The 15810-nt window shown below is 45.8% G+C and overlaps 6 protein-coding genes across 6 annotated transcripts; 3 read left to right on the forward strand and 3 right to left on the reverse strand.

The window, feature by feature from the left end:
• Nucleotides 1-84: 84 nt before the first annotated feature.
• On the reverse strand, nucleotides 85-1579 carry TRUGW13939_09326 (uncharacterized protein; the record flags this gene model as incomplete). The annotated part of the gene is made up of 4 exons (XM_035492449.1): nucleotides 85-754; nucleotides 817-938; nucleotides 999-1267; nucleotides 1345-1579. The coding sequence occupies 4 exons, from the start codon at nucleotides 1577-1579 to the stop codon at nucleotides 85-87; spliced, it is 1296 nt and encodes a 431-aa protein (XP_035348342.1).
• A 502-nt stretch (nucleotides 1580-2081) lies between these two features.
• Nucleotides 2082-3112, forward strand: TRUGW13939_09327 (uncharacterized protein; the record flags this gene model as incomplete). Its single annotated transcript, XM_035492450.1, has 3 exons — nucleotides 2082-2127; nucleotides 2181-2616; nucleotides 2674-3112. The coding sequence occupies 3 exons, from the start codon at nucleotides 2082-2084 to the stop codon at nucleotides 3110-3112; spliced, it is 921 nt and encodes a 306-aa protein (XP_035348343.1).
• A 486-nt stretch (nucleotides 3113-3598) lies between these two features.
• Nucleotides 3599-4222, forward strand: TRUGW13939_09328 (uncharacterized protein; the record flags this gene model as incomplete). Its single annotated transcript, XM_035492451.1, has 4 exons — nucleotides 3599-3601; nucleotides 3684-3741; nucleotides 3935-4144; nucleotides 4200-4222. 4 exons carry the CDS (start codon nucleotides 3599-3601, stop codon nucleotides 4220-4222), a joined length of 294 nt encoding a protein of 97 aa, XP_035348344.1.
• A 407-nt stretch (nucleotides 4223-4629) lies between these two features.
• Nucleotides 4630-9388, reverse strand: TRUGW13939_09329 (uncharacterized protein; the record flags this gene model as incomplete). Its single annotated transcript, XM_035492452.1, has 14 exons — nucleotides 4630-5136; nucleotides 5221-5594; nucleotides 5690-5796; nucleotides 5862-5949; nucleotides 6007-6097; nucleotides 6159-6351; nucleotides 6411-7089; nucleotides 7150-7268; nucleotides 7359-7441; nucleotides 7509-7690; nucleotides 8006-8175; nucleotides 8236-8919; nucleotides 8967-9068; nucleotides 9120-9388. Coding segments are annotated over 13 exons (2769 nt in total). The 3' UTR covers nucleotides 4630-5136; nucleotides 5221-5592.
• A 2182-nt stretch (nucleotides 9389-11570) lies between these two features.
• On the forward strand, nucleotides 11571-11922 carry TRUGW13939_09330 (uncharacterized protein; the record flags this gene model as incomplete). Its single annotated transcript, XM_035492453.1, has 2 exons — nucleotides 11571-11776; nucleotides 11829-11922. The coding sequence occupies 2 exons, from the start codon at nucleotides 11571-11573 to the stop codon at nucleotides 11920-11922; spliced, it is 300 nt and encodes a 99-aa protein (XP_035348346.1).
• Nucleotides 11923-13015: 1093 nt separating this feature from the next.
• On the reverse strand, nucleotides 13016-15637 carry TRUGW13939_09331 (uncharacterized protein; the record flags this gene model as incomplete). Its single annotated transcript, XM_035492454.1, has 10 exons — nucleotides 13016-13446; nucleotides 13508-13671; nucleotides 13729-13749; nucleotides 13805-14210; nucleotides 14263-14688; nucleotides 14736-14941; nucleotides 14997-15034; nucleotides 15091-15201; nucleotides 15261-15377; nucleotides 15431-15637. 10 exons carry the CDS (start codon nucleotides 15635-15637, stop codon nucleotides 13016-13018), a joined length of 2127 nt encoding a protein of 708 aa, XP_035348347.1.
• Between the last annotated feature and the right edge of the window lie 173 nt (nucleotides 15638-15810).

The following is a 15810-nucleotide window of genomic DNA, read 5'->3' on the forward strand; positions in this document are numbered from 1 at the left end:
GTTTATTCAAATCAGGTGCATCAATTGATATTTGCCTCCTATGAGTTTATATTGAAGTATGTCTACTTGAAACAAATTATGCTCTCATGAGTCAACTTTTCGCTCGACATTTCCCAAGGTTATCACTGCATCCAGTCCTGTGAGTATAATGTTGAGGTTATTCGACACTTCATCATAATAATCCAAAGACAACGGGCATGCGACCCTCATGAGTTGCATCATAAACCATTTGCGAATGCTCCCAGGAGAGGTATGTCGGGACCCAATAGCCAAACACCAAATCAGAGCACCAAGTAAAGGGCCACTGTAAATCTCTATTCTGAACTCACAAAGAAGATGTCGAAATTCAATCACGTGTCTGTGGCGCGAGTGCGAATCGAGTTCATCTGAGATGAATAAAAGGATAGCTTTCTGCAAGATCCCATCGAATTTTGTCTCATGAGAGAAGGAATTCGTCTTTAATGCCATTAATAGTCTATCGCGAAGGATATACCACTCAGATAATATGTGCTTCTGACAAGTCAGGTCATCAGACAAGAGTCGGTATCTTATCGGAAAAGTGACCAATTGATAAAAGTCACTCAGAAGCCTGATTGTAGAAATTCCCGACCATGAATCCTTTTGGCATGGGTGGATTGTGAATATCTTGAAGTCAGGGGGTTGCAGCAAAAGCAATTCTGATGCGCGGTGTTCCCAGCGAGGTGTAGTCTCCTCCGGAGGAAAGTGTAAAACAACCCTTTCAAGTTGATCCATTCTGGCCATAGGTGAGTAACTGTTGAGTAGAGCACTAGGCAGAAGTAGGTAATTATAGCTTACAATAAGAGACTAATTTTTAGACTGCCACCAAAGCCCAGCTTGTCCAGTCCGCCACGCATACTAACGAGTTGATAAGCTTTGTTTTTAATTCGGTTATAAGCCTTTCGATCATCGTTAATAATCTATAAACATCAGTATAAAAACCTAAACTTGGTTCATAGTATTCTAAAAAAAAAAAATACCTCAAACGCTAGTAGCGTGAGAAATGCGAGGAGATTGGCATCACTGTTTCCCAATTGCGATTCCGCCAGGTAATCTGACATTATTTCATCCGCAATGCTCCGCTGAAAGAAAGTCAAATTACCAATTTCGCCATTTGTATTAAGATCATCCCATGCAGATGCGTTCACAAGCTTGGCACTCATTAGTGGTACATGGAAGTCCACAGCAGGAACTACAGAGTAGAAGAATGGGTGTATTTCTGCGCTTGCCTCGATGTAGTGATGGAGAACTTGACGGCAAAAAATATATTAGTTCAAACATTACGAGACCTGATCGCCTCACGTTTCAAGTTTGTAAATGGCTTACAGGTTCTCAGTCTAACGCGAACAGCATCAGAAACCGGCAGCCAAGAGAGATCCATTTCCTTTTTCAGCGGGCGCTCTGGGGGTCTCATCGCCGATCGACGCCGGGCCAGCTTTTGTTCCTGCTGGAGACGAGACTTCCTAATATACGAACGCACATGACTGATTCTCTGACGCTTGTCTTGTTGCGGTGGACCCGTGGTGACCACAAACGAGGAGTCTTGAATGTTTCCCTTCATTGCGTGGATAGTAACGGTAGTACTTCCAAGAATATGTTACTTCACGGTTGCTGGAATAAAAATAGCGGTGTTATATCTCCCCACAAATTTTCCTTTTGTTTTCATCTAAGCAGGGAGATGATTGAAAGAGCAAAAGAAAAAACAATCAAGATTCTGCAGTTCATGAGCTGAGTGACATTTAGATACAAAGGAAGAAGACTGGGGCCAGTGGGGCCTGGAGAAGACTGGAGGATGCCTATTGGTCAATTTATATGGAGCAGTATTTAGTACAAATTCCTCATTAGGATTAGCCTTCTCAGCAGGCCCTAACCCGATTTTACAATTGCCCGATTGGGACGGTTGATGGGAAATAGTTACAAAGACAGAGGAATGTCTTAGTCGGCGCACTCATTAGACGTCTATAAGAAGGGCCAGGTCTCCTCAAGATATATCACCACTGTATATCTATTCTTCATTTTTTTTCTCTCTCCCTCTTAGCTGGTATTATACTTGAATTAAAACAATGTCTACTCCTTCCCCAAAGTTGGACTCGAGCACTGTATGGTTAAGTAAGTGAAAAATATTCTTCTCTGGTACCAGACTTGAAGCTAACTATATACAGTCACTGGCTGTTCTTCTGGGCTCGGCAAAGCTATTGCAGAGACTGCCTACAATGCTGGGCACCACGTGGTAGCAACTGCTCGCAATGTAGACGCATTGTCTTACCTCCCCGATGAGCCAAGAGTGCTCAAACTCAAGCTCGATGTCACATCAAAAGATTCCATTGTCAAAGCCGTTGGCGATGCTGTCGCGAAATTTGGTCGTCTGGACGTGGCAGTCAACAACGCCGGATACACCATTATGGGTGATACTGAAGTGATACCGGAGGCGGATTCACGCACTCTGCTAGAAACGCTTTTCTGGGGACCAGTGTTCCTTATGCAGGAGGTTGTCCGAGTGTTTCGAGAGGTCAACCCTCAACAGGGCGGAACGGTCATCAATATGAGTTCCGTGGGTGGCTCTATGACCGTCGCCGGAAATTCCTTCTATCATGCAGGGTAAGTTCAGCAATATTCACTTACTCAAAGAGAAATTCTGATGGCATATTTGAATAGTAAATTTGCGCTAGAAGGGTTCACCAAATCAATTGCCCAAGAAATGAAGCCAGAATGGAATATTAGATTCCTGATTGCGGCCCCCGGCGGCGTTCACACGAACTTTGCTGGCTCTCCTAACGCCGGCATGAAGATTTTCCCTCGACACCCTGCCTATGATTCACCTTCTCACCCACTGACGCAGATATTGGGTTACCTCAAAATGCCGGGAATAGCCGATGCTTGGTGTGATCCAAAAATCTGCGCCCAGTTGCTTTTTGACACGGTCACCGGAAAGTATGACAAGCCGCTGCCCATTAGACTACCCATGGGCTCGGATTCAGTCCAAGGTTTAAAGCAAGAGTTCGAAGATTCGCTGCAGGAGATAGGAATTTGGAAGACCGAAGCCGAGTCATGTTCACCGGGAGGTGGTGCAGATCTGTCACGAGTTGGCAAGTAGACGGAAAACTGTATCTTAGTTACTTAGGAAATCGGCGTGGTTTTTGTTGTGTGAGCTTGAGATTGCAAAGAGAGGTGTAAATATGCCATCTTCAAATGTTGTCTTGTTGCATAGTCGACAAGTAGTAGTTCAAAAAGAACTTGAATTCTAGAGAGCCAAGTAGCTAGTCAGCTGGACAGCTGGACGGCGACTTTCCTCATATCGTTTATTCGTACAACACGATCACGCGTATAGTTAAAGAAGTTTTCATGCTTATTCCAATTACAATATGACTGTTCATGCAATTTCATGCAATTTCATGTTGTGCAATTAGGAACGGATATGATTGGCTCCCGAAATTCCCGATGCAGACAAAACACGTGACGAGTCGCTTAGGGCAGAAGTGGGCTTAGTCATCCCCCACTCAAATTTCGCACTGGGACATGACAAGCCGCCCGTCTCGCCGCTTCTTCTCTCTTCCTGTTGAAGTATCACACAACCGACAAAATGGTGCGTTAAAGAATATCCCTCCCTTCGGCATCGATATTATTTTACTCGAGCAACCCCAGCTGATTATTACTCCGTTTTACAGGCGCCAGCAGCATCCACCGGTGGCAAGAAGCAGAAGAAGAAGTGGTCCAAGGGCAAGGGTACGTGAATACAGCCAAAAAAAAACCCCTCTCGGAGATTTCATCGGCAACAATCCACGGTTTTGTTTTGGAGACTCTTTGTGCACACGAAGCCTTAAATTTTTATGCCATGAAACGAACTGTTGCGAATTGCCGATGAACCGGAATCGTCGAAACTTGTTATACAGGAACATCAGCTGACAGCTTATTATAGTCAAGGACAAGGCCCAACACGCCGTCGTCCTCGACAAGACCACCTCCGAGAAGCTCTACAAGGATGTCCAGTCCTACCGCCTGATTACCGTCGCTACCCTTGTTGACCGTCTCAAGATCAACGGCAGCTTGGCCCGCCAGGCTCTTTCCGACTTGGAGGAGAAGGGTTTGATCAAGAAGGTCGTTGGCCACTCGAAGATGAACATCTACAGTATGTCTACTTGCTTTCTGCTGTGTTAAACCCAAAATTCTAATTGCAAATCTAGCCCGTGCCGTCACCGCCGAGTAAACGGTTTTTCCTATTCGGTTTCGGTTTTTGTTTTCCATACAAATTAACGGTGTTTTTGTTTTATCTATGACGACGATTTAAATACCTCTTTTTCCCCTCAGGGCGGGATACCACATCATGGTCGGTGGTTAAGGAAACGACTATGGCAGTTCGGACGGATATTGTTATGGCTGGACTTGTCAAATAAAAACGGGACGAGATTATTCAATATATCGGACTCGAAAAATCCTTACAATACGTGCATTATTCTTCCGTAAAACAAGCATCTGTAAAAACAAAAACAAAAACCAACGCCCAGTAATGCATACATGTCTCGCTATACTGATCACAGACTACTAGTCACAGACCATTCATACATCTCCTACTTATAATCTCCTATACAATCATACATTTTCACTCCCTTTTCTTTAAAGCTGTTCATTCAGCTCACTTCGCCTAGGCCGATTGTGCTGTGCGCCTTCACACAAGACTCTCTTTTCCAGCTGCTCGTGATCCTCGAGGATCACATTGCCAACCGCAAAGTACTTTTTATGGTTCGAAAAAAAGTTCAGCCAATGGTTCAACTGCGCGTTCACTTTCTCTTGGGCTTCTACAAGCTCTCTCTCGTGGCGGCGCTGCTTCTCGCCCTTGGTCAACCTCTGCTCGCGGTGCGAGGTATCGTCGTCTTCGATGGGGATGTACATCTCTTCAGCGCCTCGCATGTCGTGTGTAAGATCTTCTTGGAAGCAACCCGTCACAAAGGCTCGTGAGGCATCGCGGCCGACGAAAAAGTGGTAGCCGCCGCCGGGTCCGTAGACGCGCGGGTTTGCCGACACGTCGATGATAGTGCCGTTGATGGCAAGGTAGATTGGCAGAGAAGAATCAGAGCCATTGTAGAGTGCGAGTTCCGAGGGGGTCAGGTTAATTGGGCCTTTCTATATTTGTTCGTCTCAGGTTAGAATTCAAGAAATGTCCAGGATGAAGAGAAACGAAAAAGAGGGAAAGAATGGACGACGCACAATAAACTGCTTAACATCATTATACCGCATCCACCATGGTCGATCCTTCTCAAACCCCCATGTATAACTCTCCCCAGCAGTCACATAATAACTCAGTCCAACAGATAGCAGCACCAGTGTGACAAGGACCCGGATCACGTCGAGCACGGAAATAAAGCGTTCATCATCGTCGCCCTCGTCATCAGCATCGCTCTTGTAAACTTTGGCCTTTTTGCCGCCCTTTGCTGTGCCTGATTTCTCCGCTTTGTTGCGTTCCTGCTCCTGGGCTGTGGCTCGCGTGATTTCGACTTCTTCGTCGGTGTCGACCTCGACGACTCGTGGGGGGGCCGAGTCGGCGTTGTTGTTTCTGCGGCTGCGGAGGGTCGGTGGCATTTCTATGGCGTTTTTTAGATATATATGAGGAAATTGTGGTTTAAAGACAGATAAAAGTAGAGGTCTTAAAACGTGTTCGGAGGAAACACGGGCTGACAATCTGGTCTTCGTTGTATGGAACGGGAAGCAGCGGGCGGAGCCGACGAATCAATTGTCAATTGTCCGTCGCGGGCCGGCGCTTCCACTTGAAGGTCTCCAATTTCACTTCATCATTACTGAAAAATGTAAACATAACTACATGATTTATTTTTTTTAACAGTGGCGTCCACTATGCAGCCGTTGCAAACTCCTTGACAAATGCAACCAGTTTCTCCACGCCTGATTCCGGAACAGCATTGTAATTGGATGCCCGAATACCTTGATCGTTCAGTCAACATCAAAATGAACCAGAAATAGGAGGATATGTAAACTCACCACCAACGCTTCGATGGCCCTTCAGACCCAGCAGTCCTCGGTCAGTTGCGCCTTTCAAGAAAGCCTTTTCGGCTTCGTCGATATTGCCGCCCTGTTTTGCGTTCGGGTCAGTTTGTTTTATTTCCAAGACCAAAATGAATCGGAAGGTGTACCTTGGTCACTCGGAAGCAAATGTTCATTCTCGAGCGTGCATTCTTGTCTGGAACGACTTTGTATACCTCTGGATACGCATCGAGGGCATCGTAGAGGAGGGCTGATTTCCTGCCGGCAACAACCTCCTGACCATGGACCTTGTCGGGGAACGAAGCAAGAAGCTTCTTAAGGACTTGGCCAGCCACGAAGACACTACATCATGAGTCAATTAATGTGTGGATTCAATTCATCTCAGGAGAGAGAAAACGTACTCGAATATGCTCAAGGTATTGTAGAGACTGTTATTCTTCGCAATCACGGAATAATCCAGAGTCGTGGGCGAAACAGGCAAGCCAAGTTTGCGGATAAGCTCGGGCGTATTCTTGCCCGTCAGAAGCGAGACAAGATCCTTTCTGACAATCACTGGTGTGATTCCTGTTGAGCCCAGGTTCTTCTGCGCTCCAAAGAAGACGATGGAGAAGTACTCGAATGGGATTCTGCGCGACAGAATCGTAGAAGAAAAGTCGCCAACGACGATGGTACCACCATTTGATGCCTTTGATTCAAGCACCTTGGGGAAGCTGGGGAATTCGACGCCATCAACCGTCTCGTTTTCGCACAGATAAACCATGGCCGGTTTCTCGCTCAGTTTCCAGGTCGACTCCTCAGGAATCTTGCCGAATTTGCCGTCATTGGACTTGCGCGCGTCAGATGCGACATTGACATAGTCCGGGCCCAGGAGTCGGACAGCCTCCTGACTCGCTTTCAATGACCACGAGCCAGTGACCAGGTAGTCTATTTTCAGTTCTGACTTGACCTTTTGCTGCAGTTGCTCCAGCACTTCCGCCTCGCTGGCTTCTGCTTTACTCTGAAGAATCTGTTGCTTCTGTTGTTCGACCCAGATCGAGATGGTGTTGTACAAAGTTGCATCGAACTGACCTGATCCGCCGCCTATTTGTTTTGTTTGTCAGTCGATATGCTATAAGAAAGGGTTTTCTGGGGCTGAGGAACCTTGCATGATCAAGACCTCGTGCGAAGGAGGGACCTCGAGGAAGTTGACAAGGTCGGCTTTCATGTTATTGACGATGTCTGCAGCCAATTGACTACGGTGGCTGTGTTCTGCCACGCCCCTGGAAGAAGTATAAGTGTCAGTTTCCGTCAATTGCGAAGAACATTGTTCTCTCATCAACCCTTTGGCAACATAAAAGTAGCAAGCTTACAATCCAGTGTCTTGATAGTTTTGCAGCGCAGCAGCCGCTGTTGCAAGCACGTCTGTAGGCAAATATGCCGGGCCGGCGCCGAACTTTTGTTACTCATCTCAGCATTATCTCTTGAATATAAACAAGATTTTTTTCTAGGGGGGAACATACATAGACGACGTCCTCTCTCTTCATTGTGAAGATGTATATATCAGTTTGTCTTGTCGGGGAAGATTTGAAGCTAATTGAAACACCTAGAGTCTTGACGTTGCGACGAAAGGCAAAGAACAAGAAGAAGAAGGATAGAGTCAACCCAGCGTTAACCAGATAAATAAGTTGGGGCAAAATTGAAGCTAATTGAAGCAGCTGTTGCGACAAAAAGCAGAAAAAGAAGAAGAAGTGAGTCAATCAGATAAATAATTATGGATGAACCCCACGGCCGCGGTCTCGCGCCTATTGGTCAATCGGTCACCGCAGAAGCTCCGCCTTGAGGCCCCGCCATGCCCGATGACTGTAGCAATGGCGTAATCTTTTTATACGACGTTTATACTACTTGGTTGTTTGTTTTCTTTGAGAAAAAATCGTACATTAAATCATTCCTATCACTTGGGCATACATGATTCGGTGTCCTAGATCTAGAAAGGTTCAAAATAGGATTTAGTTTGCACTAGCCTCTTCAGAAGTTTCCCCTTCAGCAGGTTGCTCCTCGGTCGACTGGTCCCATGACCGCGAAAAAATATCATTGAGCGCGTCTTGAAAGACCCGGCAGTTCATGTCGATCAGCCCCTTCTTCTCATTCGCGTCGGGGTTGTGGATCACCGAGACAAGGCAAAGATACCTTGAAAACGAAAAAGTCAGCAATTCATCTTCTAGCTTTACGAGAAAAAGGTATACACACTTGTTCATTTCCATCAGATGGATCATGCTTGCGTTTTGCAGTACGACATGAGACTCGGCCTCGCGCATCTGGTCCCCTTTGGGCTTGCGATCCGGATGCTCCCACGAGAAAAGCTCGGAGATGTCGACAATCACGTCGATGTAGTCGGAGCACATCTCGTAACAGGACATATCAACAGGGCGAGTGTCGGATGCAATGTAGATCTTGCTGAGTACGTCAAAGAGATAACACTTGTCAAACCCACAGTTATTGCAGAGAATGTTGATCAGGTTCTCGAGAGTCGGGAGCTGTGGAATCAATTTTTGAATCACCTTGCTAAAAGCTTCGAAGACGGAATAGTCGTAGATGGACGTAAGATAGTAATGCACAGGTGCATTTTCGTAGCCAGCATCGCTGAGATCATCCGAAATGCGCTGTACAATATCCTGAAACACTTCCGTCCGGTATTCATCAGCTAGGGCGTCGACCTTGTGGATGAAGACTTCAATGTTAATGTTTGGGTAATACTGCATGATAGTCAAAATAGTGCGGTTGAGGCGCACTACAGACTCCACATAATCGTCTTGAGCATCGATGACCCATACAACAGCGCCGAGAGATCCAAAGACTTCTTCTAAGTCGAAGGATGGGCCAAGGAGTTCCAACTGTCCAGGAAAGTCCCAGACTTGGAAGTCCATGAAAGAGCTAGGAAATTAGTCACAATCTGAGTACAAAGGCACCCGGTTACTCACTGGACCGAATCTTTCTGAATTCGCGTAGTCGATTCCAAGAACAACGTCTCGTTTGGGGGCATTTTGTGGAAGACGACGCTAGATATAGAGGATTTGCCGCTTCTATTTTGTTCCGGTTAGCATACCCCGTAACAGAAGAAGAGGGAAGCATACCGACGTAGTCCCATCAGCATCAGGCGAGGTTTTGCGTCGCGGAATTTGTTATCGTTTGGGTTTCCGGGTTTGATTTGGCCAGCCATCGGGGCTGGCTTCGTGGGCTGGGGAGTCTGTGAATGAGTTTCCAAGTTTAGCTGGGCTGGCGTCTTGATTTGGGCGCGTTTCCCGTGCAAGACATCGGTATCCGAAAATATGAGTCTGTCTTGCCCTGGGGGTACATTTGGCCATTTTAAAGGACGAGGGACCACCGAGTACTCGTCTCCCATTTTGAAATATCAACAAGAAGCAGGGTCAGGTCCAAACACGAAAGGGGGTAATCTCAACGAGGAATGATGGTTCAAAATGATAGTCATCTTTCACGATACCGAGAGGGAAGAGAAATGCATGAGCTAGGTGATGACAGATTTTCACACATCAATAATGTGTCATGTCGCGTGCGGAATCAGTCATCGGAGCTCTGTTCGGAGTCGTATAGTAATGCGACAGAACAAGATGCCTTCGAAAAAAAATAACCCCATCGCGATCGCAAATATCAACAACAAAACCTGGAAAACATGACATCCCGGCGGTGGTAAAGATGACGAAGGAAAATATCATGCAGGGCCAGGCAAGGTAATTATAAATCAAGAATCAAGGGCATACAAAAAGCAACCCAAGACACACAGACGGGATATGCCGGACTCGATGGTGGCGAAGAAAGGGGCGGTCACTCACAGCCATGATGATTTGCCAGTACAACTGTACTTTCACTTCGATCTCGGGGACAGGATGCGCTGTTTCCTTCCTAGTCGAACCCACAAAAAAAAGACAGGGAACAAGGTTCAAGACATGCTAGACGAATGATATTAGTAGAGTAATTTTTTGTTTACATTGCTTCATCGGCTGATTGGGCAGTTTCCAGACGAAGGAGCGGTTTTGGGGGGGCACTGACAAATTGGATGAGCTATACAGATATCTCCGCACCGGCGTCGCTAACCAAGCTTACGGAAGACCCAGAATGGGCGGTCCAGTAAAGAATAATATCCGTCGAGCGGTATGTTGATTGGGAGGCAAAAATAAACCGACCGCTGATTAAATGCCGCAGCTACGGTATTCTCTCTCTCAAGGCGTGGACGAGTCCCATACACTCTCCGGTGTGTGGTTGTCGATAAGCCGGGATGCGGCTACAGAGTGCGGGAGGCTGGATGCACCGCTGGTCATTTAATTGGTAAATCGCGCAGGAGAATAATCAGCGTATTGTGTAACGAATTTTCAGCCTATTCGGATCGCCTGTCATTGGTGTTGGCGCGACGAAAGTGGCCGGGGTTGGTTAGTGATTGGAAGGGACTCGTTAGAGTCGTTGCTGATAGCAGCAGTTCCGGACAGTGGATGGAGGAGTCAGGAAACGTCACGGCACGAAATAATGTTGTTTGGTGGATACCGACTAGCTCGTTTGGCTCTATATCCAGCCAATGCGGTTGGTTTGTTGCGCGATCTGCAGCGACAGTAGCACCAGAAAAGTAAGGGCGTAAATTACGCTGATGCTCCGATCGGAATTCTGATCTTTTTTCTTTCTCTCGTCTCGGTCCTGAGTATATCGTCGTCTTGTCGATCAGTGTCGATAGAGTGAAGCGACCCCAACACCGGCCTCGCTCGCAAACCAACCAGCAGATGCCAATGCCAACGAGAAGGAAGAGGACTGATCGATACAAGCAAAATGAAGCATCAGCGCGAGTGCTGGAAAGAAGAAGATGCGGTGTGGGGGAAGAACATTGAGGTGGGCGGGAAGCCACGTTCAGTCCCGGCGGCAGGAGCGAGCGAGCGACGACAATATTTAATACGTTTGTTTAATCTAACAGCGACTGTTCCTATTCCTTCTCACCCAGTAGATTATCCATCATGATCATATCATGTATTAACATGCAGAATTGCAGGCATTTGCGAAGCTATGGAGGTCGAAACAATCTAGATATAGCCCATATTCATAGTTAAAAAGCATCACGAATGACCTCATGTATGTTGGCATATATGCCTCAGGCCGATATAGAGTCACGTGGAAGCGAACAAAGAAAACAGTTTCCATAGGCGATCCTCCCACAAAGCCTAAACTTATCCTTACACAGTCAATTAAGTCGGTTTCTCAAGCCTCGGTGTGAGGCCATTCCCAATTCTTGAAGCTATTCCCAATCCTGAGGCTATTCGTAAACCCTGGCATCTAACTTGGGAATGATAAGATGGCTACGAGCCCGGAAAACAGATTTCAGATCATGCTTTCTCTCTGAGGAGATGCCTATCAGCTAGAGGAGCTGTACATCCAAAGATCTGTTCTTTTTTTCGTTAACGTCTGGAAAGCCCGCCTAAAAATGACCGGTACGAACGCCTGTCCAGCGGCATTTGATTAGAATGCCGAATTCATGCCAGCTGGTTTATCACAGGCGCCAGCAGCATTCATTGCCTCTAGCTACACCAATGCCTCAACCCCAAAGAGAAGAGACCACACCTCAAATATTATCTCCTTTGCACACAGCAATGCCTCTACGCCCAGGAGATAAGACTACTCACCAAGCTTCATCGCCTTTTAGTATAGCAACACCTCTCCTCCCAAGAAATGGAACTTCTTCAAGTGCCAGTGGAAAGTTTGGCCGATTTCAAGGGATGAAAAAGTTGGAGAAACAGTAAGTTGAATGTCTCTATCATTTTACTAATCAAATGCTGACATTCTTAAAGGCTGCAAACTGTGACAGGGCCTGTACAGTCACACACATCACCATCCCGCCGTTCTGAATGGAGCTCATACCTATTTCTTCTCAATGAGCCATGACAAGGATGTCGACAGAATGCTAGTTGCTCAAATATTTGGATTTATCTGGAGCTCTTTTGGCCAGAGGATGAAGTCGAAGCTTGGTCCAAAGCATTAATTATTTCAATAACAAAATTTACACTGTCTACACGTCACACGTCACACGATACACACTCTTTCTCTCTTCCACCAAAATCACCTTCCCCTCCTATGTTTCAGACCAACATCATGACTAGGGGGCCACGCGAGCAGATAGAATATTATACCTTCTCTCTGAAAGGTTATACATATCATCTAGAGGAGGTGTATACACAACGACCTGTGTCTTCTTTCGTTACAGCGAAGAGGCCGTCATCAATATCCTGGAAAACCTGTTTGGAGACTATCGGGACGAATGCCTACCCAGCAACGTTCCATACGAACACCGAATCCGTGCCGGCTGATGTTTAGCGTAATGAAGCCGATTCCATCATAGTTGGTGTAGTTCCCTTGGGCTCTGCAAATGCTGAAGAATTGCAGAGGATCTGGCATAGGCTTGTTTTTCGGAATTTTCATTCCACCATATTTCACACTGGATAACAATGGATGCAGCTTGAAAATTGAGACCAACACTACCAGAATCACTTTTAACCAATAGTATCTTCCCTTGAATATTGAAATCTTCCTGAGTTTGGGCTTTGGCTCGCTTGTCCTTGGCACCGTCCAAGCGAAGACAGTCTATAAAACAACTTCCTCACAATCGGGGCCCACTATATGTAGAGGCCGCCAGATTTTAGTAAACAAGTGCTCCCTGGTGGTTGAAATTGGCCTGGTGCATTGTGACCTGAGGCATGTATGCCAACAGAGTCAATGGTTTAACATGCAGCAAATTCATTTTCTTACGAAAGCATATTTACAGTTGGGGTTGAGGTCTATCCCCGCTCTTTTACGTTCAATTAAATCGCTTCTGCTACTAATATGATGCATGAGACATTTTAATAACTGAATTAGGAGAATAAAGTAAGACAAGGAAAGCCAAGCGCCGTCCGCAGGCTTACGTGCAGATATTCACGGTTGCCGGTCCCCTTTACCCCCAAAATCAACAAGATAAACAAATACGATTGCCGTGGAAAGATCAGTCCGCATCTAACTTCATCATCAAGTCCTCGTCGATATCATCATCGTATTCATCTTTTTCAGCAACAGGGTGCAGTCTGTTTCCGTCAATAACCCCCGCTTGGCCATCAGTTTGCATGTCTACCATGTGTTGATCCACGTCTAGTTTCTGTTTGTCGATTTGCTCTTGGAGCTGTGCTGGCGTCCAGCTGGAAATACCTTCGTGGTCTTTGGCCTTGAAGGGTTGCGCCATCGTCCGTAAAAAGTTCTTCGCCGTGGCGACGGCCATGTCCGTACTCAGGTTCACTTCGCTCTCTAGGATTGTTTGATTGATCCATTTCGGAAGTTGGTTTCTCTTGCGTGCAAAACGCCTGTCTGCAAGAACCATAATACCATAGTCATCCTTGCCACGAATGACACGACCAAGACATTGCGAGGCATGTCTCATAGCTATTTTAATTTCTGTCAGAGCGTATATTACACGTGGCAATATTTTGAATGGGCATCTTACCATCGAAAGACAAAAAGTCATTTTCCCGAATGCTGTAGTTTTCTCGAAGGAATTCAAGACGTGCTCTCAATATACGTGACTCGGTATACTGAAAGGGAACGCCAATGCAGATGACGGCGCGGCCGTATTGATGGTCAAAATCGACTCCTTCTGCGACTTTCCCTCTATTACCAAAGTCAGTATATGCGTTTTATTTTATCAGTTTCATTGGCTGCACTAACCTTGCAACAGACATTAATATACTATCAAGACGAAGTTAGTAAATTATTTATAAGGGCGATGCAAAGAAGTACTTACGCTCCACGACCATTACAGCAAGCCGTTCTGTAGGTTTCCAGAGCAAGGGACGATTCTTGCGCATCTGGAGTTTCGACCAAAATAAGCTTGTAATTCCAGATCATATCCAAGATACCCATGCCGGACCAGACATGCAATGTCGACTCCATGTATAAGTATGACGGAAAGAAAACCACAATTCCGTCAGGAACAATTTTCGCAAAGTCAACTAGCAGTGTGCCAAAATTTCGTAGATTGCTTGGGTCATTTCTTGTTTGAAAAGAAGATGAAATTTGTGCTTGGTCTGATCCTCGGGTGACTATCATGGGTAAAAAGGAACGTCGGGCAAGAGTCATTGTATATGATTCTTGTAAGACTGGCGTGAAGTTGAGCATCTTTGGGAACATATCTAAGGGAGTAAGAGTACCTAGAAATCTAATTAACTCTGTTTTGGATGAAAGGAATAGACCAAACCCTACCAGATGTGACAACTATTGATGAAAAGCGTTCAACGACAGGTCGAAACGCGATTGCCGCATCTAGACATGCAAGGTGTAAGACAGGGTTGGGAACCGTAGCAGCTTCTGATTCAAATGGCTCTAGAATCAACAGAAACCCACGGTCATAAGTGCTAACTAGGGTTGCAAACATAGCAACCTCTTGGAGGGGTTGATAGTCTTCGATATTCATTAGCTCGAGCGTACGAACGAGAGAAGTTAGCCGTTCAGAACAGAATTTGAGAGGTTTGGCCTCAATGAAAACCAGTTCACGAAGATGCTGTAAAAAACTCGGTGTTGTTTCACTGATGGTGTGCGTAACTTTCATCCTTGTCATAAGATATTGTATGAACCTCTGTAGAAAAGCGATGAAATGCTCAGCACGTCGTATATTTCCCGGAACAGCCTCTGTGGTTTTGTTAGGTGATATCCTTTCAAAGTAGTGAAGCACGCACCGGTTAGCAAGTCTTGTGGTAACACGGGGTTTGACATAATCAAGTCCTCGTCTCGTGCTTCTTCAGTAGCTTTCAAGCCCTCGACAAGCTTGGTATACTCTGACTGTAGTTTCTCAGCATCCGATGACTTCAACTCATCAATTTTTTTCTCGAGATTTTTTGCACCACGAGATGCCTTTCGCAAGGAGTCTTCAGTTAAGTCAATGCTGACACAATATGTAAGCGTAGGCCCTCGATTTGACAAAGCGGTAGTGAACAAACCTGAGCGACTCGATGGCTACGTTATCAATGTTATGAGCCTAAAGGATCCCAGTGAGACAAGATTTTCCAAAATAGAGCGTGGATGGTTACAAACCTCATCAAAAACAACGATGCAGTCTTTTGATAGCTCCCTGGATACTCGTTCTGCAATCTTGGGGTCTAGAAGATAATGATAACTGTAGATGATGACATTGCAATAAGGCAACTGCAGGGCAAATGTTAGAACTACAATTCAGAGCCCATGAAGGAAATAGCATTACATACCATGCGTCTCACAGTGAAGTAGGGACAGGTGACTTTTTCTTGGCAGTATTTAAGAAGATCACCAAATGTGAAAACACCAGGTTCAATCAAGTTATGCGGCTCTAATAAATCCAGATTCTAACAAATGATTCGTCAGTATGCTTTTCAATCAGATAAATGAAGATTCTCACATCATGATATGTGCAGCCTTCTACTTCCTCGCCACGTTCTCTCTTCTGCGCGACAAAGGATGCCGTTAGACTTCTGCATCGGGCGTCGACAACTGTGCCACTTTTTTCGCGCTTGACTGATGGGTGCAGACATAAGTTTTTTCGACTGGAGAGACCCAGACCCCGAAAGTCCTCTGTATAACCCAACTGTGACGATCGATAATTCATTAAGGCTTTTAATTCATGAAGTGCCTTGTCTGGTTAAATGTTAATCTCCAAATGCTAAAATCTCGAGTCGAATGCATCACCAATTTCACTCATTGTCCGTGAGCAATATATCAGTTTTCTGGAGTCGCCATGGCGTTGTTGGTAGGCGATGATTAACGACAACAAAGTGACAG

This window comes from Talaromyces rugulosus, chromosome V, assembly GCF_013368755.1.
Source record: "Talaromyces rugulosus chromosome V, complete sequence".
NCBI classification, from domain to species: domain Eukaryota; kingdom Fungi; phylum Ascomycota; class Eurotiomycetes; order Eurotiales; family Trichocomaceae; genus Talaromyces; species Talaromyces rugulosus.